General features: G+C 49.6%; 8 protein-coding genes across 8 annotated transcripts; 3 read left to right on the forward strand and 5 right to left on the reverse strand.

The window, feature by feature from the left end:
- Positions 1 to 2986: 2986 nt before the first annotated feature.
- FSUBG_10803 (uncharacterized protein) lies at positions 2987 to 5467 on the reverse strand (the record flags this gene model as incomplete). Its single annotated transcript, XM_036675419.1, has 5 exons — positions 2987 to 3347; positions 3502 to 4794; positions 4846 to 5150; positions 5199 to 5243; positions 5387 to 5467. The coding sequence occupies 5 exons, from the start codon at positions 5465 to 5467 to the stop codon at positions 2987 to 2989; spliced, it is 2085 nt and encodes a 694-aa protein (XP_036533687.1).
- Positions 5468 to 8081: 2614 nt separating this feature from the next.
- On the forward strand, positions 8082 to 9790 carry FSUBG_10804 (cytochrome P450 monooxygenase monooxygenase (lovA); the record flags this gene model as incomplete). The annotated part of the gene is made up of 4 exons (XM_036675420.1): positions 8082 to 8318; positions 8368 to 8493; positions 8547 to 9312; positions 9366 to 9790. 4 exons carry the CDS (start codon positions 8082 to 8084, stop codon positions 9788 to 9790), a joined length of 1554 nt encoding a protein of 517 aa, XP_036533688.1.
- A 762-nt stretch (positions 9791 to 10552) lies between these two features.
- FSUBG_10805 (rrna 2 o-methyltransferase fibrillarin) lies at positions 10553 to 11759 on the reverse strand (the record flags this gene model as incomplete). Its single annotated transcript, XM_036675421.1, has 5 exons — positions 10553 to 10611; positions 10669 to 11332; positions 11397 to 11461; positions 11518 to 11565; positions 11636 to 11759. The coding sequence occupies 5 exons, from the start codon at positions 11757 to 11759 to the stop codon at positions 10553 to 10555; spliced, it is 960 nt and encodes a 319-aa protein (XP_036533689.1).
- A 658-nt stretch (positions 11760 to 12417) lies between these two features.
- Positions 12418 to 13344, forward strand: FSUBG_10806 (60S ribosomal protein L17; the record flags this gene model as incomplete). The annotated part of the gene is made up of 4 exons (XM_036675422.1): positions 12418 to 12420; positions 12625 to 12838; positions 12954 to 13141; positions 13192 to 13344. The coding sequence occupies 4 exons, from the start codon at positions 12418 to 12420 to the stop codon at positions 13342 to 13344; spliced, it is 558 nt and encodes a 185-aa protein (XP_036533690.1).
- A 910-nt stretch (positions 13345 to 14254) lies between these two features.
- On the reverse strand, positions 14255 to 16822 carry FSUBG_10807 (f-box containing protein; the record flags this gene model as incomplete). The annotated part of the gene is made up of 1 exon (XM_036675423.1): positions 14255 to 16822. One exon carries the CDS (start codon positions 16820 to 16822, stop codon positions 14255 to 14257), a length of 2568 nt encoding a protein of 855 aa, XP_036533691.1.
- Positions 16823 to 18247: 1425 nt separating this feature from the next.
- FSUBG_10808 (malate dehydrogenase) lies at positions 18248 to 19154 on the reverse strand (the record flags this gene model as incomplete). Its single annotated transcript, XM_036675424.1, has 3 exons — positions 18248 to 18290; positions 18350 to 18887; positions 18941 to 19154. The coding sequence occupies 3 exons, from the start codon at positions 19152 to 19154 to the stop codon at positions 18248 to 18250; spliced, it is 795 nt and encodes a 264-aa protein (XP_036533692.1).
- Positions 19155 to 20819: 1665 nt separating this feature from the next.
- On the reverse strand, positions 20820 to 23091 carry FSUBG_10809 (homeobox cut-like; the record flags this gene model as incomplete). The annotated part of the gene is made up of 3 exons (XM_036675425.1): positions 20820 to 22708; positions 22757 to 22924; positions 22980 to 23091. The coding sequence occupies 3 exons, from the start codon at positions 23089 to 23091 to the stop codon at positions 20820 to 20822; spliced, it is 2169 nt and encodes a 722-aa protein (XP_036533693.1).
- A 537-nt stretch (positions 23092 to 23628) lies between these two features.
- FSUBG_10810 (TGF beta receptor associated 1) lies at positions 23629 to 27324 on the forward strand (the record flags this gene model as incomplete). The annotated part of the gene is made up of 3 exons (XM_036675427.1): positions 23629 to 23794; positions 23856 to 24280; positions 24328 to 27324. 3 exons carry the CDS (start codon positions 23629 to 23631, stop codon positions 27322 to 27324), a joined length of 3588 nt encoding a protein of 1195 aa, XP_036533694.1.
- Positions 27325 to 27473: the final 149 nt, after the last annotated feature.

Consider the following 27473-nt stretch of genomic DNA (forward strand, 5'->3'; position numbering starts at 1 on the left):
GCTATAATATATAATAAGATAGCTTTACTTAACCTATAGATTAGGCTATAGGGTAGTATTGAGATATATGCCTTAGGCCCTTAGGCCCTATATCTCTATATATAGCCTAACCATAGGATCCTAGCTAGAGAATATATACATACCTCTTCAAGCCCTTACCCCTTTAATAATTTCTTTGTCTTAACACATTAAGCATTTGTAGCGAATAGCAGTATTTTGTGCATATTCTTGGCATTCCCAGTTCTTACGTTATACACTCTAATCCCAAGATCTGGTCAAAAAGCATCAATTGTTTTCTTGTCGTTATGTCTAACCTTTATCAAGTACCTATGGAAAATGGCGAAAGAAGACCGATAATTACCAATCATCTGATAATCTGGCAACTGAGCCAATCACAGGCCTGGCCAGAAAGCTAGAAAGTTTCAAACTTTGGTTTAGGGTAAGATGACATGCATACAGCAACACTGGTGAATCGGCTTGGCCGACACCACAACTTGTTGCACACAGCTCTCACAGTGAGATCAACTTCCCCTCAATCTTTATTTTGCTGTTGCATGGGCATCGACGAGCTACACGCACGCCTCATGACCAGATTATAGAGAAACGAAATTACAGTTCAGGAACCTGAACGGCGCATTCAGGTAATTAGATCATACGAGCTACTCAACAAACGGATCTTCTCGGTTCATCAGTCAACAACGCCTCAATACTCAGCGGTAAGGATTTCGCTATCCGTGAGTGTTGGGCACGACGGTCACGTGGACGTCGGCCAACGCAAAGCCGACCCTCGGGTCCCACTTGATAGATGAATCAACTTAACCTTGACACACACGCTTGACAGTGAGGCTCTGTCTGATCAAGGGCCGGGATCTGTAGCCGACCAGTCACGGCAGGCGTCAATGTAGCGCAATTAATAAGTTCAACGGCTCCAGCTTTCGGGTCAGGCCACCAGAAAAGAGAGATGCCGTCTATTCCCGCAATTGTGGCCTGTCAGTTCCGTCTACGACCCCCCAACAACTGAATTTAATATACAGGAGACAGGTACGATTACGACGATTTATTGACCGAGGATTTCCTCAATGGACAAATTGAGGAAAAAGAAACGCAAAGTCAGGTCATTGTTCATCCGCCGCTTCAATGCAATGACTTCCTCTCACCCATCAGTATCCGGTCCACAACCGAATGTTTGAAAGCCTCTTGGCGGAACTCGTCCGACGGCCGAACCGAGCGTTTCCGTGGGGCGTCCCGAGGAAAAGGAAAGGTTGGGTGGCCTTCTTTTCCTTCGTCTTGGATAACGGCGACGCCCGCAGACACTATCTCTTTCTCCGTCGTTATCGCTCAGCCCGTGGATTGACTACTAAGTTATAGTATCCGTACTTATTCGTGCCTTGAAGAAGGGTGTTCGTCAAGCAAGCTCCCCTCCCCTCGTTCCCCCTCGTTCCCCCCGCAATATTATTGATTCGTTCAGTTTCCAACTTCCCCCCATCTTTGATCCCGAAATCTGAGCCGATGTGTAGATGTAAATGTAGAAGTAGATGCAGCTGTTCCAAGATGGGTAAAGGGTATAGTAATTGATGAGCTGTGACTGCCTCAGCCTCCCCACAATCGTACAGATCGTGACCAAGCGGCAGTGCGAGATTCCTGCGGTATATGTATCATTCCTCTTCCCCGGCTCATTCTATTGGGAGTCGTGGCGTAAGGTAAGTAAGGGACCTTAGGTTAGTAGGCGGTGTCAGGAGTGAGAAGGGGTGCGCCTTGGAAAGGGCCCCAAGAAGTCACATGCCTCATTTACCCCATTCTCCAACTCAGTTGATTGACACGCCGACGCCAACATTTACTGACCCGTAACTTTCCTCGGCTTCTCGTGCCTCAAGCTTAAGTACCTTACCTATGTGAAATTAATAATGAAATGAATTAGGTATTGACACAAAAAACTTGCTTTTTGTGTCTTTTGTTGCCAGGACATCCCGGCTCCGGACACCTCTTTCCTCATTTTCCCATTTTCCCAAGTGGCTTGCTTTGACCTGGCCAATCGGATCGTCCCAACGAGCCATGGATGGCTCTCCGCCTTGACCATGCTAAAAAGTTATCAGATTGATTGGGGGGTTATCAATCCCATCTAATCTCTTTAGATGATGAGATGCGACATGTTAATTACGAATACTTTACATGAATAAGCTCACCGATCTCGGAACCAGTCGAGCAAAATAGAACACGTTGACCATTTACTCAATTATAGGTATGATATACACTCTTTGATAATGCCCGACGTACCCACCGCTTGTTGTTGTTGGGTTGCTTCGCTGGCTCTTTGACGCATTCATATCATGCTGCATATCAAAACCTCGAGGTATTCACGTGTATAGCACACAGAGGACACAGTAGCCTACAACCCTACTCCCTGCTGAGTGAGCTGGTCTGTGCCCAAATTGATCTCCCTTTGATTCTATATTCTCAGCCATGACAGAACCTTCAGGGATGGGTTTTCTTTCACCGACAAACCCTGGCATCACCTTGTTCTACGGATAAGAACTTGTCTGGCCAGGGATGGAAACGAAATTGCTTTTCCTATACTTTTGTTCACGTTGGGGCTTGTCCCACTGTGGAAAATAAGACGCCATCTTCAGCCCTGACCCGACCCAGCTCGATGGGTCAGAGTCGGACAGCAAGCCACGATCTGATAAGATGGAAAGGAATTGGAATTTTACCTCGTGTGGGGAGACTACCAAGTACCGTCCCCTTCACTAGACAGGGGTTTCTCTTGTCACATTTGATCGCTTCAATGGTCTCCGCTGTCTTCCTTCGCTCCCTTTTACATACTGTAAATGTACTCAGCTTGAGTGGTATATGTATGTACTTACCTGCAGGACGAGTGCCATGTCATGCTTGCTATAATCCTCGTCAAAAGTTTACCGGGTCAAAACAAACCGACCCGACTCGCTGTTCCCTGACTTCTCCTGATGCCGAGGCCAAGGCCAATTCTGCTTTACCAAACCTGGAAGTCCATCTGGTGAACCCGAGCCTGCCCGTCATCGCTCTGTTGCCGTTCCAACTTCTGCCGCTGTTGTTGCCGTTTCGCTGCCGAAACCTTTGTTGCGGTGGTTTGCTGTTCCTCGTACTCGTTCGCATCCATGTATGCCAGCTTGATTTGAATTCTCCCGACCGCTTCACCGTTGCAACTCAAAATTTGCCATGTCCCAAGCTCTGGTAGCTGTCCCCTTAATATAAGCTCACAGAGATCAACATGTAGCTCGCCAATGAGCTCAAGCATCTGCGCTCCCCACACAGAAACCCTCAAATGGTAGTACATTGGCGAGTCATGTGCTTCAAACCGAAAGTCCTCGTTCCTAGACCAATCTCAGCGACTATTTCTCTCTTGAATCAAAATGAATGTATGGGTCGTGCTCGTGGTGCAGATTCCCAACGTGCGCCAGCAGAAATGACAACACATAGCTGGAGAGCCACATCCACCAAACTTGATCCATTTGACATCTTACTTACCAGATTGGTTTTGGTGTTGTTCTCTTGGTGGACTGGCTTTGTTGAACATCATACCCATACCAAAGAACACAAGTGTAGCCGATTTTGTCGTTGTCCAGTTCTGCTTCGCCAACTGACACGACCAGACGTTTTGCTCTGCGACTCTTTAAACTCGATCCCTGTTTGGGATTGAAACGTGTGTTGACTGGCGTAGAAGTTGGCCGGTCTGGGCCCAGAAGCTCTGTAGATGACAACTTGTTTCTTCTCTTGCTCGCCAGTGCTTGGCTAGCCAGGGACCCCATTGTCCCATCCATGGGTAGTCGATTATGCCTTAATGCCACACCTAAGCTTGCGGGTCGTGAGAGGCAGGAATCGTATCCAGAATCTAAGCTACTGAGGCCTGATACTGATCTTAGCGGAGAAACGCAATCAAAGGAGTCGCCAGTTTTGTTCCCCGTGACTTGTCTGGTGATGGGGATTGGCGTAGCAGCTCCGTCTTTTGCCATATCTACCGACAAGAGGTTACAGGACTTGACGTAGCCCACAAACTGAATCGCCGGATGTTCTGGTAATAAATCCCAAAGAACGACTGGGACAGAAAGTAGAAGCAGGGTGGAATAACTGCGGTAGACAGACTCTACACTTACGTGAGTTGCCAAGAGTGGAAATTGCTTGAGCCATCGAGCGCAACTCGCTGCATCAAAGACTTGTTCTTCTTCCAGTGCAATTGTGAGAAGAACATGCGGGGCCGCTCGTTGTCCTTTTGCACCTACAGCCAACAAGGCCTGGATACGGTCATCAGCCGAGATATAACTATCTGACTGCACCCTCTCCGAGAGACTCCTAAGATCTGACTCAGGTATTGCTCGAGATGACGACACCGAGCTAGACTCTTCTTCAAACATTCTGCCCAAGGTGATGGAAGCAGCATGTGGATCAGATGTTGAGAGGATGTAAGCAGGCGTCTTCCTCGATTCGATCAGTCTTCCCTGTGAAGACCGGTCAGGCTGAGCGTGTTTGAGTCGAGTTAGTATCTCGCTATGTAGCATCGCGGCCGAGAAAGGGAGCTGTGAAGCCCACTCCTTCAAGACCTCGATCAGTGTATGGGTAAATGACTGCGCGCCTGGACGAGGTGTCCACGTCTCGAATCCACAGGCAGCGATGGTCTCTTTAATGTTTGTCGGTCTTTCAGTCAGAGGAGCGGCGCTTGCACCAGCACAGCAGTCGAGGAGAAGAAGGACATCGCATTTGACCATCTCAAAAAGAGTCTGGATAGCAGACCACTCCACAGTCGCGTAGCTTTTGTCACCCTTACTATTGAGACACCGAGTCAGCTTGAGTCAGATGGGAGAACACTATTCGTACCAAGACCAGGTTGACTGCCTGGCTTTGTTGATGATCCCATGCCCGCCGTAGTAGACGATAAGAAGGGTATCTTCATTTTCATGTTCCTCCACAAAGCTCAGTACCTTGTGATTGAGCTTGCGATGAGAATTTTGGGTTGGGATGAGAAACTTGTCTGTTGTGAAGCCGTATAAATTGTGGAAGACCCTCTGTAGCTCGTTGAGTTCCCATTCCACTTCGAGTTCGTCTTCTTCCCATCTTATGAGGAGTACTTGAACCTCGCTGTAACGAGAGTACGCAGAGTTAGGGAACGCTCGCTTGGCAGCCTGAAGACTGTTAGTGATCATATGAGCACGTAATACAGATGGAAGTACCGATTGAAGATCGTCGACAAATTGCTGGAAGTTGTTCATATGATGCTGCGATTTTGTTGTATCATGAGTAGAAAGAGGTGGCAAGCAGCCGTTGGAAGCGAGAGATATCGACGTATGTGAAGATGTATCAGAGGCCTGCTTCTCGAAGTCAGAGACAGCCTTGAGTGTATCACAAGAGTAACACTCACTACAAATGGACTTGATGAGCTACCACTTGTCGAGCTCTGGAAGCCGTCAAACTTGGCCCCGAGTCCTTGAAAGTCTGCCATTTTGAAGTGCACGGAACAGGGGCATGCCAGAAACCATTGAGTTTGAGAGATACTGATGTATTATGATGTCGGTTGAGAGCACGCGGAATTGATGTCTGATATATAAATCAAGAGAGCTTGGCAAGTACACGAACAACCACCACCCCATATCTCACAACCCCTCAAAGACAGTGAAAAATTTTCCCCCATTCTGCAGTTGGCTCCCTCAATCTGTTCTGACGTCGATCATGTTCGCATATGGGCTGAATAGCGCCCGGTTGGCTTTACTATCATCAATGTGGCTGCGGGTGCCTCGTTCGAAACGAGTTGATTGCTGGCAAGGCAGACGCATGCGATAGATAAACCTGGATCAGCCAAAGAGAAGACAGAAAATATCCCCGGGGCCAGGTTCCCTGAAGAATGATGTGAAAACCTTTCAGCAACGGGCGTCTGGGGTAAGCATCGCTCGTCATGATTGGTTCTCGAGCACTGCGTGCTTCTGAAAGTGCATATAGAAACAGGAACGGTGTGGGGGGACGGCACGGAAGAGGAGGAGCGGAGCGGATCGCAGAGGCATCTATAGTGGACGGGCGAACTATTCATTATCAAATAGATACGGCTTGTGTAACCGTGCATCCCGTTCGATATGGCAAAGGGACCTTGCGTAGCTGGAATCGAGGTGCAAGTCGTGCAACTGGATCTGATCTATCGCTTGAAAGACGCTGACATTGCTTCGGCAAGGCTGACTCTGACTGACTGACGGACGGCATGAGTGAAAATTTTTCATTTACAAGACAGTTGATAATGCAGATCTGAGCCTGCGGGCTGATAGGCTGAATGAATGAATGAATGAGCAAAGGAGACCAGGAAGGTTTGTTTCGTACGAGTATCAAGTCGTGCTTCAAGGTCCAGATTGAAGCTCCCTCGCGGTTCCATCCTAAGAGCGGCAATGCCCGGCAGTTGAGACAGACTTTTGCCCGTCACATCCATTGACATTGCGAAAAAAGCCTGGGCTAAGGCCTTATAAATATTCGAGGTTTCATGGATAGGTAAGCTTTTGTTGGTCCAAGGTATTAAGAGTGAAACTTGAAGGCGGGCATGAACAAAGTTAACATAAATCAAGGAGAAATCTAATACATCATTACCTAGTTGATGATACCGTACCATTAGACACGTTTGAGAAATGATTTTTCGTATTGCAATGAGACACTGAAAGAAATAGCATCTGAAGCGTGGAGCTGATGACTGGACAGTGCTTGTTGCCCTATCAAACAAGTCGGTAACAGATATGTAACATCTGTTACCCCAAAGCTGCCTCGTCTGCGTATCGAGCTGAAGCGAGGCGAGGCGAGGCGAGGCGAATTTGAAGGGCATCTCTCTCATCTTGGACTTAAGTTTGCGCTCAAGTCAGATCCAGATCCAGATCCGGATCCGAAATTTCAAGTCGTAATTCTTTTTTATCAGGGGAATGAGGGGATATTGTGATACAGAGACAAAGAGGATTGCGACCGAGTGTCAGATATCGACAACTGCCGTTGGCCGTAGCCTGTATCCGTAGGGCAGATCGAAATATCCCAGAAGCGCAAGGACCCGACGGAACTTGGAGTTTCCGCTGCTGGTCAGGGACGCTAGCGAGTGGAAGTCCCGACATCCGAGAAACTAAGGCAGGGCAGGGCCATTCCTTTGGTACCTATAGTCACGGACTCACTCACTAGACTATCGCACGCAGCACGGCCGTCACTGAAGCTGTGTGATGAGCTGTACAGTAGGTACTGCAAGTGATGAAGCACCTCATCAAAGGTGGCAAACCTCATTAACGAGAATAAAAGAGACACTCAGAGACAAGAGATTGACCGTCTTCATAGAGTAAATATGGTACCGGACTGAGTGAAGAAGATCACCCGCTCATCTCATTCCATTCATCAACAACGATGATCGGTAAAGACGGACGGTCAAATTCCATCCACATGAGCGAAGTCTCTAATTTATTAGAGACAATTCAGTATACAAAGCCATAGACTAGAGAGCACCAGCTCACGCTACTGATAGCCTGATACCCAACGTTAGACTAACACCCGGAAATGCCACATCCCGAGAGCGGCTCTTTGAACAAGTCTGTCTCAGAACAACACAGGCCAACGATGTTCGGACCTTCTCTCAGAGACGGTACAGAAATGAAATCGTCCTCTCAAAAGACCAACAACGTTGAGCCAGTTGTCAAAAGGAATGACGTCCCGTACGGCTTCCGTCTTGGCTCTGCCTCTGTACCACCACCATCGCCCTCTTTTCTCTCTATAAGCACACATATTATCTGCATAAGCAACGGCTACGGTAAAGACACTGATTCGCTTCGGGTACTTTGTGTCTCGCGTGTTTAGCACGAGTCTCGCCGAATCTGTCCATCACCGATCGAGTTTCCAGTTCCGTTTCCTTTCATGGAGGGGACACTCTTCTGATACACTACTGATACCACTCACTTATAACTCAGCACACCCTCGGTATAGACTAGCCTTCCATCTTGAAACTGTACTCAAGGGCGCATCCATTTGATATCTATCTATCTACCAAAGAGTCTCTTTTATTCTTATCTTTATTTCCCTTCTTGAACCCTCTTACACCCACCCTCACACTCAGTATGGAGAACGTATCAAGTCTTGCTGCCTCACCTATTGGTGTCGATTATCAGCTCCCCCGATTAGTCAGTGAGGGACATTGTGCTGGATACTACATCACCATCACTATCTTCCTTATTGCAGTCTGGTTCTTTTTCCCCAAGAAGCAGACATCCCATCTTGAGATACCGTTCTACAAGGCATCAAAGACCAAATGGATATTCGATGCCGAAACATTAATCAAAGATAGCTACACAAAGGTTGGTCGATTCAATATCACTTACAACACATATACTTATGCTGTACCAGTTTCGAGATCGAGTTTACCAGATCAAAGCTACTGAGGGAGTACAAGTCATAGTACCCGCCCGTCTCGTCGGTGAACTGAAGGGACTGCCAGAAGATATCCTCAGTGCAACAGAAGCCGTGTCAGATGTAAGACCACTCCTTCAAGCTCGCTTCCTACTTGGAATACTAACAACCATCAGGCTCTTCAAAGCAAGTACACAAAATTCTCCCCTGGCCACAATGGTGAACTACTAGCGCTATTGGTCAGAACAAAACTCACACAGAACCTCGCTCGAGTGGTACCCCTTCTCAAGAAGGAACTGGAGTATTTATTGGCCACTGAATTCCCAGCCTGCGAAGACTGGACACCGGTGAAATGGCAACCCTTCAGTCTCCGTGCTGTAGCCCGTCTGAGTGGCAGAGCCTTTGTTGGACCATCCATCAACCGAGACGAGAAGTGGATGGACACTTCGATAAACTTTGCCGTTCATGTATTTACAGCATGCGTCAAGCTTCAGTTCATCCCCGAGTGGGCTCGACCTGTAGGCCAGCATCTTGTCTCAGAGCTTCGCCAGATCCGCAAGGACATCAAGATTGCCAAAGAAATGCTAAAGCCAATCCTCGAAGAGCGACTCCATGATATGGAGTTTTCCAACGGTGGAGATGCACCGGACGACATGATCCAATGGCTCATTGAAGCACTGCCAGAGGAAGAAAAGGCCGACCTCACAACCCAGGCAGAGCTGCAATTGATTATTGCAGCTGCTTCAATCCACACGACCAACAACCTGCTCTGCGAATGCCTTTGCGACCTTGCAGCATACCCTGAAGTACAAGAAGAACTTCGGGAGGAGGCGTATCGCGTTTTGGAAGTTGACAATGGATGGCAGAATAAGGAGAGCATGGCCAAGCTGAAGAAGCTAGACAGTTTCATGAGAGAGGTCCAACGACTCAGTGGGAACATCAGTGAGTACCCTCAACACCGGTCAATATCTCGACGCCAACTAATCATGATATAGCATCATTCATCCGCAAGGTCATGAAGCCCATCTCCCTTTCTGATGGCACCGAACTGCCAGTAGGCACCAAGGTCCTCGCTCCTCAAGCCGGCATCGCTCTCGACGAGCGCTATTTCCCCGACCCCGAACGCTTCGATGCCTTCCGCTTCTACAAGCTCCGACAAGAATCTGCAGAAGCCAGCAATCGATGGCAGTTCACATCCCTCAACGACACATACATCAATTTCGGCGCAGGCAAACACGCCTGCCCGGGCCGTTTCTTTGCCAGTAATGAGATCAAGCTTGTGCTGGCACATATACTCATCAACTATGATATCCGCTTGAAAGCGGGCGAAGATAGACCAAAGGCCATGGCGGTGGTCATGGCTAAGGCTCCTTCTCCAGATACCGAACTGGAGTTTCGACGAAGATCGTGGGCAGCTTGAAGGAAGGGGAGTATGATCATGAACTATTTGATACCCAGTACATTTAACTTAGCTTGTACATAGAATATAGACGTACGTGGCATTGTAGATGCGTAGTGGGAATGACACGCATAAGATTGACTAGCCTCGAGAACAAAATTTTACTTCAAAAAGTCTCGAGACTTACGTGTAAAGCCAAGCGTGAGCGATGATCAGGGCATGGACAACTAGAGGTAACGAATTGCATTGCTCGAACTGTTCTAATCTAACAAAGACACAATACTGGGACTCCGGGCGTGGCTATCGTATTGGGGGTATCATCAAGTCGTAGGTCAGGCAAACGAAAGCCACTGGCCTGGCCTTATAGCATCGTACAATCCTCTCTGATCCCGTCCCATCTCTCTCCCAACGGCCTAACCAACGGCGCGTCCCAGGGCAAAGGTGCAGTTGTAGCTGAAAAGTAGATCCGTAGTAGTTTGAAGAAGAAAACAAAATAAGCAATTGATATCCTTGTTCCTTTTCAGATTCTTTTTTGGGAAGCGCAACACCAAAAAAGCTCTAAGATTCGGACAAACATTGATATTTACAGATCCAACCCACCCGGAACGCCCCTCGCCGTTGTTGAAGAAAATGCCGTCAACCATTTTTTCCCTGATGCAACAAGCTGAAGACAACAAGTCTACCGGGAACCGTGAGATACCTGGGAAACCGCATGACACAAAGCAGACCATCTCTTCCAATCTTCATTTGAAGCGAATTACACAGAAGCTCCACCTAGCCCGTCTAGGACTTGTAGCGCTGGTACTCACCGGCAACCAAACAATGGTCACGCTCGAAGGGTTCTGTATCATGTTAGTCAGGTGTGCCAAAAGTTATTGATTGTTGGGTGTAAAGCATACCCAGGGTAAGCTGGAACTTGGGCTTGATGGACTCAGCTCGCATCTTCTGGACCTCGTTGGCGAAGACTTCAGCAGCGGGAGCAGTGCTGTCGATACAGTTGGCCTTGATGGAGATGAGAACACCACCGCCAACCTTGAGGAACCAGTTGGCGTTCATGGCGACAATACGAGCCTGATCGGGCTGGGCAACATCGGCAAAGATGACATCGACCATGGGGACGATCATGCGGTAACGGGCAGGCTGGCGGGCGTCCTCAACAATGGGAACAACGTTGGGTCGCTTGGAGGCCATGGTGATGAGATCACGGCCAGATCGGGAAGAGAACTCGACAGCGTAGACGTAGCCAGTAGGACCGACAATGTCAGCGACGTGAGAGACAGAGGTACCGGAGGCACCACCAAGATAGAGGACACGAGAGCCGGGCTTGATGTAGATCTCATCAGCACCACCGGCGATGGCAGCGCAAAGCTTGCTTCGGAATGGGTTCCACATGCGATACTCGATCTTGGTGGTGGTAGTGGTGCCATCGTCGTTCTGGACAGACTCGTCGACAGAGATGCGCTTCTCGCCGTAGACAGACTCGCCAGGTGTTGTGTTGCGGGTAGCAAGACCATCTTCCTTACCACCACGGACGACGAAGACGCCGGGGTGACGGTGAGGCTCCTGTGAAGAAAAAAGTTAGATCGCAAAACTTGGCGAAAAAGTTAGACTGGCAGGATCAACATACAACAATGACCTTGGCACCGCCTCGCTGGCCAGCACCAGCACCGCCGCGACCACCACGAGGACCACCTTTTCATTCTGTTAGTATCGCATTCATCATGCTGTTGAGGAGGACTAATGCTTACCTCGGCCGCCACCGCGAGGACCGCCACGGGAAGCACCACGGCCACCACCTTTGCGAAATAGTCAGTCTTGAAGTTCAACAACACCGCGACAGGAACGCCGCGAGAGCGATATCCATACCTCGTCCACCGCGCGCACCACCACGACCACCGAAGCCGCCGCGATCACCGCCGAAACCACCGCGGCCTCCACGAGCGCCGCCACGACCACCACGGCCGCCTCCTCGAGGAGTGAAAGGAGCCATCTTGATGGGATGAAGAGGAATTGAATAAGTTTGGAAGAATTAGAGACGACTATATGTCGTTGGCGAGAAGGATTCCAAGCGAAGGGATATCGTCGAGAGAAGGCGGACGTGGATCAAAGTCCAAACTTGTCTTTTGTATAGCCTTGTCTGGGGACGCTGGGCGATTTGAGAGACACTTGAGAAAGAATTTTTTGAAGCTCTATGAAGCTCAGACCCACTTTGTCTGTCCAAGTTTCTCCGTCTCCGAGACGGGTCCGGGAATAGAGCGGCAACGAAAGGTGCATTACATGACAGAGTCACGTGGCGATAGTTGATAAGAGTCAAGTGACATGGCTCACATAGTTGTGCAAAATGATGTACAAAATCACAGCGCAGCAAGTCATAAAATATTTCAATACTAATCAATTACGATTTGAGTTCCATCGCAGTTTTCCTCTCGTTGCTCTCCATTTTCTAGCATGTCTTTTGGCCGTTTGAGGCTGTTTTCGCATATCGCACTAACAGGGCAGGCAACCCTAAGGCTCTTTCCCAAAGGAGTGGGGAAAGCGAGTTTGTGGTCCCTCCCGATCTGTTAGGGCAAGAGCTCAGAATTTCTCAATTTCAGCCCGCCAACCCACGTTCGTCGTCGAAACCGTCACTCACCACCCAAGTCGCCGAGATGGTGAGTAACTGCGAGCCCCTGTCGACCGCCATCATGATAAAGAGGAGGATATTCATGCTGTACGAATTGTCACGAACTTGCTGGTGCAATTTTTGACGAAACGTCCATCTTGACCCGGAACCGCTGTGTTTATTTATGATGGCTGCGAAGGCGCGCGTTTTGAAGATGTGCCATGGCTGACTCTGGCTTTTTCTACACTCACAGGTTCGATACGCTGCCACCGAGATCCAGTCCTCGAAGTCGGCCCGCGCCCGCGGTGCCTACCTCCGAGTGTCTTTCAAGAACACTCGCGAGACCGCTCAGGCCATCAACGGCTGGAAGCTTCAGCGCGCTGTTACCTTCCTCGAGAACGTCAAGGAGCACAAGGAGGCCGTCCCCATGCGACGATATGCCGGCAGCACTGGCCGCACCGCCCAAGGTACGACTGAACCAATTCCCCCCCCGTTAGCGATGGACTTGGAGAAATTCGGAGATCGCAAATGGCTGGGATATGCGTCAGAGGAACAAAAATGCTGATGGGACTTAATCAATAGGCAAGCAGTTCGGTGTCTCCAAGGCTCGATGGCCCGTCAAGTCTGCCGAGTTCCTTCTCGGCCTCCTCAAGAATGCTGAGGCCAACGCTGATGCCAAGGGTCTCGACACCGGTGCCCTGATTGTCAAGCACATCCAGGTCAACCAGGCCCCCAAGCAGCGACGAAGGACATACCGTGCCCACGGTCGTGTATGTTGTCTAACTCTTCCGCCTCGAGACTCATCTAACGTCATAAACAGATCAACCCCTACATGTCCAACCCTTGCCACATCGAGCTCATCCTGACCGAGGGTGAGGAGGTTGTCCAGAAGTCTGATGCTGTTGTCGAGCGCGAGCACCTCAGCTCGCGCCAGCGCGGTGCCCGTCTCCGCAAGGCTATCACCGCCGCTTAAACCATCACCAACCTCTATCAAATAGACAAAATTTAAGCGCTGGTTGAAAACTGGGTTTACGTCGGGCATCTTCTGTGCTGTAACTGTGTGACTTTGACAAGATTCTTGAACAAAGGGACACTACACCAAGATTACATTACAAAACTCGATCAATTGTTCTAGGGTTTTTGCGAGGGTGGTTCGTGGCTTTTCATCAACTGGTGTATGGCAGGCTACGGTGAGCATGGCATTAAAGGGAAACACATGCAAAAGTTCGCAAGGTTTTCTTGACGAAATAAAATCATTCAAGTCCTCCTGCATTTGAAGAACAATGTGACGTGATTAGTTAGTAAACGTCAGCTTGCACCATTTAGACTCATGATAGTTGGTCACGAGTGAGGCATTGCATCAGGTTGGATTTAGCGACACTGGCCATATATCACACTCCTCCATGGTTTTCGTTATCATTACTTATACAACGCTTGCTAGCAGCTATCGATTGAGCAAACCTAACTTATTCCAACTAGCAACATAGCGAATGCGATGGGAGCAAAGTCCCCGGCTCGTTTTCATTCAGCGATCATTACGACATCAGCCATCCCGTCCAATTCTGTGAGGCCCGATTGCCTTTTTCCATACCAGTTTTCGAAAGCAATTACCAAACGCCTATGCGATCCTTTCTATTACATCAATGCTAAGCCCAGCCGTTTAGTTCTCACCATCTGTCCATGGTGAGTCGTCATCTATTAGCAACAGTGGGGACTATACACCATCGTGATCATCCACCCCTCGCGGAGGGGTCTGACCATTATCTTGATTACTGAGCGGTAAGCCAACTGGTTGTTGATTGACAGGATTACCCACAACAGGGGCAGCGGCAGCGGCCTGTACGAGAAACGGGGAATCAAGTATGGTGACTGTAGAGCCTGTTCTAGAAATCCAGGCTCAGTATGGCCTCGCCATCTCGTGCCCCTGCAACACTGGCAGCATCGACTGTACCCGAAAATCGACCTTTTCCAGGTATCTCAACACCATCAGCTCTCGCGTCGTAAATTGTACGCTCATCATATACATTGGCCCATCCCATGTCCATCCCAAAAGCAGCTGTAAGCTGCAGTAGCTCCTGGTTCCTTAAGCAAGGAACGATCCGGCAGAGAAGCTTGTCCCGGCACTTCTGCATCAGAGGCGATAAATCTTGAATGTGCGGGTTCCCATTGGCCCCAAGGCCTTGAGCGCCATGCGGCAAGATACTCCGAGTATTTAAAGCCGGTGAATCGACTGTAACATACCCACAGGACTTGAAGGAGAGGCACTTCAGAGTATACTTCTTCTCGTCTGAGCGTAGGCGCTGCGGCGCAGGGATGTGCTGCGCTAGAGGTTCTGCCTGGTCCGAGGCTGGTTGGCTCGAGATATTCAGATTCAGCTCGTCTCTGGCACTCAAAATGTCTCTGATCTTGATGCTTGGGGAGAAATGCTCTATGATGCCTGCCCAAGACAATACATCTGGTTGCTGTAAGATATCCATAGGTGCAGGTGCAGGTGGAGGGGGCGGCAGGGGGGCCTGATTGTTGGGTGGTGGCGGTGGCATGAAAGCCGCTCCAAATACTCCTGCAAGCTGCTGAGCCGTCGCGTTTAATGGGAATGGTGCAACAACCCCATTTGCTATATTGGTAGGCGGAGGTACCAGCACACCAGGAGGTGCAGGGTGCATCCCGATCATATTCAGCAGATGAGCATTGTTTGCTGCGCCAGCTTGCTGGAGCGGAGCTTGGGGAGTGAGAGTCGGTGGACCGGAGAGTGATACCGATTCCAGGTCAAGCTTCTCGAGTGTGGACAGAGCCATATTGCGTATTGTTTGCAAAAGGACATGCGGTGAGGCCCAGCAGTTCTTGAGTGACAAATGCTTAATAAACGGCAATGACAAGAGATCGTCCGTATTAGTCCTGGGGCTATCAATGCGAGTCATGAGTTGAGGTTGTTCAAAGAACGGTGCTGGGAGTATGTGGTGGTTCCGCTGATATGTTCCAGGAGCAAACTCTCCACCACAGATCCATTCAAAGTGAAGGCTTTCAATGTGTGGCTGAGCCCCAATGTAATTGTTAAGCAGTTGATAAACCTTACCAACAGCCTCGACGGGAGAAACTGTATCATCTTCTACACAGCCCGGTGCAGACTTGGAAACGCGTCGCCAGTCGGCAATAACACCTAGCGAAACATTGGTGAGAGACGATAGATTCTGCCATAGCTCGTGTCGACAAAGGATATATACATGGCTACTGGGGATCTTGGCAATCGTGACGGTAGTAAGATTTTTGAAGCAGTTGTCTCGGGCATTGTCGATAAGGCCAATGACATAGGACTGAATCATGGCGCGATGCGCCCACTCGAGCTCGAGGAGCATTTCCTTCTGTGCTCTTGTGAGACTGGCGGGAATCAGCGGATGGTTGACCGCCTCTGCGGTGGCTGGTTCAAAGTCAGCACGATGTGCGTTTTGTGCCATTACTCGTCTAGCTTCCATCTCAGTGATTATGGTTGCTCTCTCATCAAAGTCAATCGCGTTGATGTTGGTGCCCTCAGTCTCCAACAACATAAGCACAGCTTCGTTGATCTGGGCGCCTGAGTACCCAGCATCTGAGGCCATTTTTTGCAGCACTGTTCGCTTGAAACTAATGGGGTTCTCAAACACAGGCTTTCTGAAATCCTTGACCATTTCATTCAGGTCTGACATGGTGACGATTGGTTGCTTCCGAGCTTGTGACTCAGAACCCGTGTGACGCCAATTCTGCGTTGCAAACACGGGATGGAGAGTGGTTGCACCTCGTGCGATATGATCAGGGCCCGACAGAAATCCGAGGCCAGCATCACAACAGAGTCCAAGATTTGTGACTTTGACCAAGCACTTCAGCGCTTCCTTCATAGCCTCAGTTTCGTCAGCCGTTTGTTCGAGACCTTCAAGATCAGTGTATCGGTGGTAAGTGCCATGTGGCCAGCGGTATATGCCCCAGAAAGAGGGGACGGCTTCTTGCGAAGGCTTCACTGGAGGGTATGAAAGCGTGTCCTCGTCAAGCTCCAAAGACAGCGCAAAGCGCCGGATGTGTGGACCAAAAGACTGGAAGATGCGCATCCCATTTGAGAGAAGAGCGGAGGATGTGCGCTTAAAGACTCCGTTTTCATCACGATCCAACTTGCTGTAGAGCTCTGACTTGAAGGGCACGACAACATTTCGAAAGTACTGTGCAGAAACCTTGTTCTCAAATTCTTTACAGACAAGTCGCAAACATCTGACCTCGAGGCGGGTGAGGTACGAAATTATGATCTCAAAAATCTCAACCGGTATTTCGTTCGTGGGCCATGTAACGGCGGACATCGCTCGGCTTCGTTCATGAGAATCTGGCAGTTCAAGGAGAGCGGGCATTTCTTCGTCACAGGAGGGGGGAGCAGTGCTTGGTCTTCTCTGGCGTAATGCCGGGTCGATGGCGTCAATCCAGTTGGGATCCATTATCGCGATGGGTCGACGGACTGCACGTCTCGGGGTTCGTATAGAGCGCTGTCAGAATAAAGTGGCTGCGAGAATTAACGGTTGAGGCGATTTGCTTTCGGTCGGACGGAGGGCTAAGATGTCGTCAAGGTACTCTGATGGCGGGGCGTTGGAGCAGCGGGGAATGTAGAGAGGAAAAAGGACCAAGGTGTTTAATATGAAGAAGAAAAATAATAGCAATAATTCAATGTCGTACAGCAAGGTTCAATGTAGAAGGCGAATAGCCGCCGGGGTGTCTCTCTTTTGTCGCAACCAGGGTGAATAAGTGAATGAATGAATCCGTGATGTAGTGCTCGGTCGGCTGCAGAGAGCGGGTTGGATCGGATCGATGCGGCCAATGCCTGGTGGCAAACGTATAGGTCTGGGGGAAGGTGAAATCGAGGGGACAGGGCCCTCGTCTCCCGGTAGTTGGTAGAATATGTGTCGATCTATGCCGGGGTCAATTGTGCGATTGCGGCTCCGAGGGGAGAAAATCCATGAGTCGAAGATGGGGATGGCATGTTTATGTTTAGACGTTAACTAACCTACCTAACCTTAGGATGTGGGGGAGACGGGAGACATGGGCAGTCCAGGGTAGCGAGGGATCCACTTTTAGAGAGTGCCCCATCGGCCATATTCCGTGCCACAAATGAATGTACCTATAGACCTTCACGATGGGACGGGTGCAAAGCGAACCTGAACCACCCTGCTGCAAATCTTTGTACGGATACTGTATAGCATCGAGTTATAGTGGACGTCTTTGTTAAACTACCTAAGTACATTAGGCCACAGCCATAAAAATGTATGTTGCCTCTAGGACTTAGTTTCATCGTGCCGAGAGTTTACATCAAGATTCCAACAGCGAAAAATCAATTATTTTGAATTACAGGTAACCGTTGCTCGCTCACAACGGAGAGGCGTATTTTTTGCTCTCTTTAGAAACTATGAGATGATGGAAATCATAGGAAAGCTACGCTGATACCGTCATTCCTCAACTTGAGTTCAGGGATTAGCCCTGTGAACATCCCCATGGGGAGATCCATCGGAATGCGATAGCCTGGAGCCTGGAGAAGGCCGGAGATCTTTAAGTTGGGTTGCAACATTGGAGGGATCAAATGCTTACGAAGCGCATCACGTCGCTACAATGATATGATTTCATACAGTGTGATTAAAAGTCTTTCGCTCCAGTAAAAACTCCGACCGTATGGGTTCACTCGAAAGAATCGAAGTTCAAGTCACGAGTTAAATTATTGACCTCCACATCGCTGACATTCGGGATATTACATGTCCAAAACAATACTATCTACGTGTATAAGAGAAGAATACCATCAAACTTAAAAAAAAAAAAACCCCAAAAAAAACCCCCCAAAAAACCCCCAAAAAATTCCATTTGCTTCCTCTTTCACTTTACGCATCGTCTTCTTCAATATCGCCAGCCCAGAACCAATATCTGATACAATGTTAGTCATCGTGCTCAACATCTACTCAATCTTGTAAAGAGGCACTTACAATGTGGCATATTGAACCTCGAATTCAGCATCCATACCCTGGCAAGTTGCAGGGGCGCTACCACCGGCTGTCGTAGTTCGGTAGACTTCCTTCATCTTGTGGGTAGCACCCTCAATGGTGGTGAGTCTGAGCCATGGCACAGCATTCTCACCAAGCTGTCCCTTGGCAGAGAGAGATGGAGCAGGAGCGCTGCTGTTCTTTGCGCATGGAGCCTCACCAATGTCTTGGTTGGGAGTGCGGAGGTCGAAGAAGGGCGTACCATCGGCGGTGAAATAATGGTGGCCAGACTCGGCGAGGGATGCAGGACCAAGCTTATTGGCATCTGACAGAGGGAAGTGAACGGCCATTCCAGGGATGCGTTCGATCAGATCTGGGTACATAGCGGCGATGCAGCTACCGTTGAAGAGAGTGGCCACAGCACCAGTAGCAACGGGAGCTGATGAAGGCTTGCTGGTATCGCATGTATAGTTTTGCGTACCACGTCCGATAGCGACATGGGCCAGCTTTAGGCCCTTGGCTGGGGAAGGTAATTGGCCATCTGAAATCACCGGTTAGTCAACTGAGAACAAGCACTGGATAGTGGTGACATACCAAGAGGCATCTTAGCCTGTGAGAGATCACAGACAGGAGCCATTCCATATGACTTGACCGCCTTGACCTTATCCGCAACCAAATTGAAGTAACCAGACAATGACCCTAATGTGTCAATGGCGGATCCAGCATTGGCGACGGTGACGGTAGGATAGGTTGGTGCTGCAGAGGCAGTCACCGCGAGGACGGAAGCGACAAATGTTGATAATTGCATCTTGACGTTGTGTTACAGGGGTGTTTTGGTGTGTGATTTGTATGATATCGAGGATATGGGCGTGTCGGTGTCGTTTCGGGTCGTCAAGATGTATGCCGTTAAGAGAAATAAAACCCAAGGAACAACAGAAATGTTTATAGATAATCGACCGTAACGAGACTACTTGTTGACCCTAGGAAATAAGGAAATAACAGATAAAGGAAATAAGAGACAAAAAGGGAAAAAGAACGCTCAGCGTCTTTGAGTGTATACAGACAGACAAATGCAGAGATATTCTTTTCCTGCCTCTTTTCTTTCTCAACACCGTCAGGCGACGAACCCATCTCTTAATATACCAGCCTTCCCCTCCAGCCAGGACCCTGTTACACGCGCCTAAGCGTACGGGCGGTAGGTCTGAGCAAATGGCCATGATTGGATTATCTGCCAAGATCTGGATACAAAAATAAACACCAGCCTTTTTGCAATGTCTGAGATGTACATCCACGTCTGGTTCATATGTGATCCGGAAACAAGATTGAGCAACGAGAGCCAATCATTTGATTGTTGAAGAGAGTCGCTAGGGTTGTGATTGGTGGGAGGCATTAGTTTTAAGCGCCTGGCTCGGGCGTCGGCATATGGATGCATGGGCGTTTAGAAATGGAGATGAGCACGAGGAAATGCCACGACAGTGACAATTCCGCTTTTTTATGCACTTTGCCATGTGCGATCTGGGTTCGTGCAGTCGAGCCTATCATTGAAATAATACACAGACATACGGAGTATATCTGACCCTGTTCTCTAGATAGACCGCCTGTTTACGTCGTCCCATGTACGTATGGTGGTCTGTAGATGTTATACATACCTAGGTACCCAATCAACAACGATGATGGCCGTTGTACTGCATTCCCTTTTCTGTGTGACCACGTTACTACGAAGACTCTCGGGTTCAAGTCACACTCCAGCCTCTCAACGTTACCCTCTCCATCCCCAAGCCAGCCCAGGCTCCCGTTAATAGATCCCAAGATCTCTCGGCGCCACTGACGAACCAACCTCAGCCCAGCATCAAAACATTCAAGACCTCCCAAGAAACGGGAAACAGAGTCCCTTGACCATAGTAAATTACATACAGGGCCTTGTGTAGCTTGCCGCCAGCATGCGAGCCTCTGATTGGACCGCGGATCATGCATGCCTACGGGCCGCGATAAGCGGCCAGCGGCTGCAGAAAATAGCAACTGACCCGCGTCCCCTCTTATTGGGGCGGCCTATTTTCGCACATCAAGTCGAATATAGCCAAGCTTCTATCGACATCATGACTTGCATGTTTTAGCGGACCTCAGAGACTGTCTAGAACAACTCTGTCACATGTTTACTTGATTTTCCCTTGAGGAGGTTGCTTAGGTGGATCATGTTATGGTCTAATTCAAGGTTCTCACCACCCAACACAATAACACCATCCATCTTGGCATGGCATGGATCTCGCTTCAAACGCACGAGATATCGCTTGCTTCCCTAATATGTACAGTAAATAGCACGAGATCTCAGATATCCAATGACTCCACTGCCGGCCCGTGCTTAACGCAGGTCTATCCTGATATTGATACAGTTCCATCTCCCGCGGAGATTCGTCGACACATTCCCTTTCCGGCTTTTGAGCAAAACACTTACAAAACATGACGGCGCATCGCCCTACTTGGCAGGATCTTTAGGCGCTCCGTCCATTGGACTGCCAAGTGAGCCCCCGGCAACTCCAGCTGCCGCTGCCGCGGCGGACTCAAGATGGGTTACCCGCTGGACATCTGACGAACTGAGCCAATACAAAGTTACAAATACCAGCAAATGGAGCCCTACGCAGTACGCAGCAAACAGGTTTCGGCTGGTTCGCGAAGCAAGTACCGTGCGTGTCAATGAGTAGACTACACGTTCCGGTAGACTCATCCGTTTGTAGGCTCGAGCAGACTCTCGCCCACGGAAAGCTGCAAAAGGAGAAATATTGGACTCGTATGCCTGTCGGTATCGGTCCATCGCGATGCCAGGATTGCCCGTTTCGCCAATCGACACTGTCGATGGGTTTGGATTCGCTCCGTACGCCGACGATGTCGCTGCGCCTCCTCCTCGGTTGTATGTTGAAACATATCTTGTCTTCTCGTAGAGATTCAGGTTGTCCTTCTGAAGCGCTGCGACTTCCTGGCGTAGCTGCGAGACTGTTCGGTGCGTATCTGACAATTCTTCCTCAAGTTCTGCATTCTTCTTCTTATAACGGTCTCGCTGGGCCGTGACCATGGGCAACATGCCCGAGCCTCCTCCATAGACTCGTTCCCCAGGTTCACCTCCCCCCATACGGGGATCCATACCACTGATGATTGACGACGTTGGCGAGATTCTGCCACTCTTGCGGCCCATTGCCCGGGTGACATATGTTCCCGCTACAGATGCACCAGATGGAAATGCGTTAGCACCTTCTTCCTGGATTGTTTCCAAATCACTCTCCAGTTTCTGGTTGAGCTTCTGGGCTCGCTCCAATTCGGCGTTAGTTTTTGAGAGCTCCTCTTGAAGATCTTCCAATCGACTTTGTAAATCGTTATGCGAAACACGTAGCACAGTCAACTCATCGCCCAGCTTCTTGTTTCGAGCCAAGAGAAGCTTCTCGAGAGAATTACCCTCCACATCCTTTGCCTCCAGGTGCTCTCTTACTTCGTCATCGTCACCTGTGGAGAACTCAATACTCTTGAGAACCTCAAGCTCCTGCTTGATATCCTCGTAGTCACCCCATTTTTGAACCTTGCTTTTCAATGTGTCCCTCTCCTCCTTGAGAGTGTTCACTTCTCTTTCGATAGATCGCAACTTGCCATCCAATTCTCGTTTGAGACCCTCCTTCTCCACACGGGCGGCATCCAGCTTGCGGATCATGGACTGGTTCTCTGACCTCACACGCATGTATCCAGGATCGTCCTCAAGACTTGTCTCGGGTTGCTGTTGGGCTGATGACTTGGCTTGTGCCAGCTCCAGTCGCATTTGCTCGTTTCGTGCCTCAACCTCAGCCAGGCGAGAGCTTGTGCGGTCCAGATCTGCGTGGAGCATCTCAAGCTCAGCGCTCGAGACATTGTTGCGATGAGCCTCCTGGTCGTCGCCATTCTTGCCCAGACGCTGATTGACCTCGTAACTTGCGCGCATCTCGGTCAGAAGGCGCTCTTGTTTCTCCAGTTTATCTTCCAATGCCTTCTCTTTGGCTTCCCAGTTATCCGTCTTCTCCTCCAGCACAGCGTTCCACGATGTCTCAACCTCTTTAACACGCTTCTCTAGGTTCTCCTCCAACTCTCTTCGAACCTTTCGTTCATTCTGAAGCTTTGATTCGGTCTCTTCCAGTTGACTCGAAAGTTTTGAAACATTCTCTTGGAGGTGCTGGTTCTCTTCTGTAATCTTTGGTAAGGTATCTTCAGACAACAACATGGAATCGACTGAGGCCTCAAGAAGTGGGTATGGGTCTGGAGCATCGGAGAAAGATGCATATGTTTGAAGAAATGCCGAGTTCACAGACTTGGAGTGGTTCGTAAGAAGGTCGATAAAGGTCTGATAGGCTGCAATGATGTTAGTCCGTATCATATAGGATAGGATCTTGTTGGTACATTTCAATAGTCCCTTGATTTCTGTGAGCTTGGCCGCATCATCGAGCTTGCGGAATTCTTTGGTTTTTTGGGCGAGTTCTTTACGTTGGACTGTTGAGTCCCGCTGGTATGCGACAATGTCTGAAGCTGTATTGTCGAGATTCGAGACAAGGGTTGTAAGATCGATGGCTATCCAGGCAACCTATTAGCAACTGCTACCACTGGTGTTCGCTGGAAACCATACTTCTCCATGCTGATATCGCATGCTGAAACTTATTCTCTCCTTCAAAGGTGGGCGCAGGCGTAGGGGCTTCGGTTGTGCTCGCCAGAGCAGCTTCGACGGCTGCGTCAGTCATGGTGTTGTGTTGAGCTGGTGATCAGGGGCGGCGCAAAGGAGTGGATATGGCAGCCTTGAACGCCGCGGGTGTGTTAAAGCGAGTGTTTTGCAGTTGGTTCTGTCGTTCAACGGTCGTAGGAGCTCGTTGCTGTCGTGGTTCGAATGGAGGCCATGGGGTTGTGCTGATGAATCGGAAGGGATGTGTTTCGTCTCCCTCCTCGATAACTTGGGGCCAGGTTGCGCGTGTCATACAAGCTTATTGGCCAGGAGAGCTGTCAGGCTGTTAACGCCAAGGTTACAGGGGCAGTTCCATGGACGGATCCCCCGCAGCCTTGCAGGTCAGTGAACACAGCCACTAATTATTATAAGCCCGGCGCCTACCTTATCCACTCAAGGTCCCGTCAGCTTCTAGAGCTTCAGGTACGTAGATCCACTCAACTGATGTCAACATACGCCATCCAGCCTCGGGTGCCTGGATACAACGTTTTCGAATTCGCCGAGGCACAACACGACATGCGCTGTTGGCTCAAATGATGCTGTTGATAACAACGCCGCTATGACATCAGATGGCTCAGGCGATGGGCCTTCAATTACAAGCCCAGGGCTAACCACTACCAGTCGCGAGGCTGGCCCTTATGTCCTCAGGACTTTATTAGATGAGGTGCCACTATCTGCAGACGGCTCCAAAGATGATATCAAGATCAACTGTGTAGACTATCTAGGTAAGTGATTTCGGCACTGATTTTGAGTGTTTTGCGCTCATGTTGACCTATGCGCATGTAGATGCGAATCTGTACGTTGGCACATCTGCCTCCGAGCTGCTTCACTTCGTACAAATTCCACCAGACCCAAACGATCGATCCGGGCAACCTGTGTATATCCTCGCATCTCGACTATGTCCTCAATATGTCGAAACTCCAGGCACTCCGAACTCGCGACCCGGCGTCCAGCAAATCCTCCTACTACCTCGTGTCGGCAAAGCGTGTATCCTTTGCAATTGGACCGTCACTTTCTATTCCCTTCCCGAACTTAGCCCTGTTTTTGGAACAACTCTAGTCAAGAACTGTAGTTGGATAGGCGGCATTGATCTGAACGAGCCCTTGCTCGACGATGGAAGTGCAGAGAGGGGTGGAGGTGTCACTATACTCCTCTCTCTCATGCGAAAGATCCAGGTCGTGCGTGTAGGCGAGGACGCGCGCGCTTTTAAGGTACGTATCAGCGCATGGAATGACTGCCTACCGCTCACAAAATATAGAAAATCGACTTCTCTGGAAGCACCCTATCAGTCCGTAGGGACTCAATCGCTTGTGTGGCAGACTCTAAGTCGTATGCGCTTATCGATGTGGAGCAACAGCTCAAGATCCCCTTGATGAGCATTTCATCTTTGGAAGAAACTACCTCACCCAGTGAAATTGGACATGCGCAAAGTATTGGAGCGGATACAACAAGTGGGCTGCTCCGAAGCTCCTCTTCTACTGGAAACCGCACGTCTAGCGAAGCCCCAAGCCATAGTCGGAGCACGAGCTTGGGAGGTTCAATACTGGATAGTATCCGTCGACAAGATCATCGTGGCAACGACAGTGAAGATTTCCTTGGCCGCAACACCTCGCCGCAGCCGTCAATAAGCCCCAGGCCGTCAATGGAGAGAGCTCCAACACCAAACCCTCCTTCGCTCGATAAACCTCTCCCAGCTGCCCCGTCACCATCAGGCACACCTTCTCAGTCGACTGACCCTCGACCAAGGCCTGGGTCTGTCTTTCTAAAGCCTCACATCACTTCTCCAACTCCTGACGAATTCCTGATTGTTACTGGAACTGATCCCCTGGAGCCGGGAATCGGCATGTTTGTGAATCTGGATGGCGATCCCACGAGGCCTACTCTCGAGTTTACCAGATACCCCAAGGAGGTCGTCGTAGATAGCCCGCCTCTAAATGCTAACTCGTCACAGCCATCTTCAATGCAGGAAGAAGATGGGTATGTTCTGGCCTCGATGACGAGAGAAAAGGAAGGCTTGGAATATGGACTAGAGATTCAAAGATTTGATGCGGGCTCGGACCCAAACCCACAGAAGTTCTGGTTGACGGCCAGAGAGGCTGATGGGGTCTACGGCATTCGTTCGCTTGCTGGCAGCGAAGAAACGCGATTCGATGAGATTGTTCAGAAATTATCGCAAAGGCGATACACTCCTTTCTCTGTTTCAATATTGCCTGGCACCCCGGATCCTTCATCTTCAGCCAAGACACCAGACTCGAGGACAGCACTGTCAATAGAACATCTCTCAAAAGAGAAGGAACTTTTTGACAGAAACATTGACTCGCAAGACGAAGAATCATTACCAGAAGAGTGGGAGGCAAATCGCAATGCAGAGGGCGAGGAATTTGCTCGACAACTTGCCAAGGCCGAGGCAAGATTGGCAGTCTGGAGTGGAAGCCGCATCTGGTGGGCTATTCGCAATCCTTTGCTTATACAACTTGATGCCGCCTTGGAAGCAGCTTGCGTTGGAGATGTTTTTAGCCCCGCCGAGCTGGACAGACAAGCAATATTCACCACTATCAACTCCGTCAGGGGCCGAGAACCCCAGAGCGAGTTGGAATTTATGACTTATGGATACATACGGCAGAAAGCTGGCATCTTGCTTTTGACGAACTTGCTGAAGTCTCCTGAAGATAAGCAGTTTGCGGAAAAAGACGTAAAAGCTCTTGAAGAAGTGCTAATTGAGAGTGGTCTTGACCCCAGAGTGGTCCTTTCCCTGATTCCTAGCGTTCGAAACGAAATAATAGAAGGCCCACGCGGTATCTGGATATATGGCGGCGTGAGGAGAACCGCCGATGCTTACCTCAGAAGCAGGGAGTTCCAGATGACATCTAAGGACAGTATTGGAACACTGGAGCCGAGGACAATGCACTTTCTTCGAAGATTTCTTGGAACATGGCGCAAGAAGAAAGGGTTCGGCAGTGTGGCCGACGAGAGAGAAGTGTTTCACACAGTTGATGCGGCGCTGCTGCTCGTCCTTCTCGAGATTGATCAACACTCACCCAAGGGGTTGGGCAAGGGGGGCGTTGTGAGATCTGAGCTATACGAGATTGTAGATAAGGGTGTCGACTGTTTTGACCGTGCAGTTGATTTACTCGAAACATACCATCGACTCTTCGTGCTAAGTCGCCTGTACCAGAGCCGGAAACTGTCAGGAGATGTTCTGGCCACTTGGAGGCGGATCATCGAAGGCGAGCAGGACGTAGGGCAGGAACTCCGTGACGGAGAACAGCGAGTTCGTGAGTATCTGACCAAGATCAGCAGCCAGACTCTTGTCCAAGAATATGGTGTGTGGCTTGCAAATCGCAACCCAAAGCTTGGTGTCCAAGTTTTTACTGAAGACAAGGGACGAGCACCCAAATTTGAGCCAGCGCAAGCCGTTGCAATCTTACGAGAGGAGGCACCTGATGCAGTTAAGTACTACCTCGAACATTTGGTTTTTGGCAAGGGCCATACCACGTATATCAACGACCTGATGGCGTACTACCTTGACGTGGTTGTTCATGATCTGGAGTCATCTGAGGAGAGCCGAACTTTGGTCAGAGCGACATATGAGGCATATCGCGCTTTACAGCCTCCTAAGCCTGCATACAGCCACTTCCTTCGGGACAACGCCCCAGAAGACAACGAGGTCTGGCACAGCCGTTTGAGGCTACTTCAACTCTTGGGCGAAGCCAATGACTATGATGCAGCAGCCATCAGAGATCGGATCTCTAAACTGCCTGATGATCTTTTGGTGCCCGAGACCATTATACTTGCTGGCCGAGAATGCAAACACGACGATGCCCTACGCCTGCTAGTCCATAACCTGGGTGACTATGATACTGCAGTTTCATATTGTCTACGAGGTGGTGCAAGCACAACTGGCGCTGCTCCATCTCTACGACCATCTTTCGAGGAACAACGCCGCTTATTCAATGTTGTCCTCCATGAATTGCTCACTCTTGAAAACATCAGTGATCGTGTCGAGCAGACTGGAGCGCTCCTGGAGCGGTTTGGCAGCTGGTTTGAGATTGACGACGTACTCAGTCTTATCCCTGATGACTGGTCTGTCGACATTATCGCAGGCTTCTTAGTTGGAGCACTTAAACGTCTTGTGGGAGAGCGGCACGAAGCGATGCTGACTCGCGCCCTGAGCGGAGCGCAAAACTTGCGCGTAAGCTACGATCGCGTTGCCAAGATTGATGAAAAGGGGCCGAGCATTGAAGCATCGAACTAATATGTCCCCAGCCGAGTAAGCTGCGCTGTTTCATTATATAAAGAGGGGGATCCATAGCAAGCGTATGTGCGGAGACTATATTCATCGTAATTCAGGGATTGCCTGTTTATTCTTGATATCGTGATCATATGCATCTAATACATTTGTAT

This window comes from Fusarium subglutinans (assembly GCF_013396075.1).
Source record: "Fusarium subglutinans strain NRRL 66333 chromosome Unknown NRRL66333_c0000192, whole genome shotgun sequence".
Classification (NCBI taxonomy): Eukaryota; Fungi; Ascomycota; class Sordariomycetes; order Hypocreales; family Nectriaceae; genus Fusarium; species Fusarium subglutinans.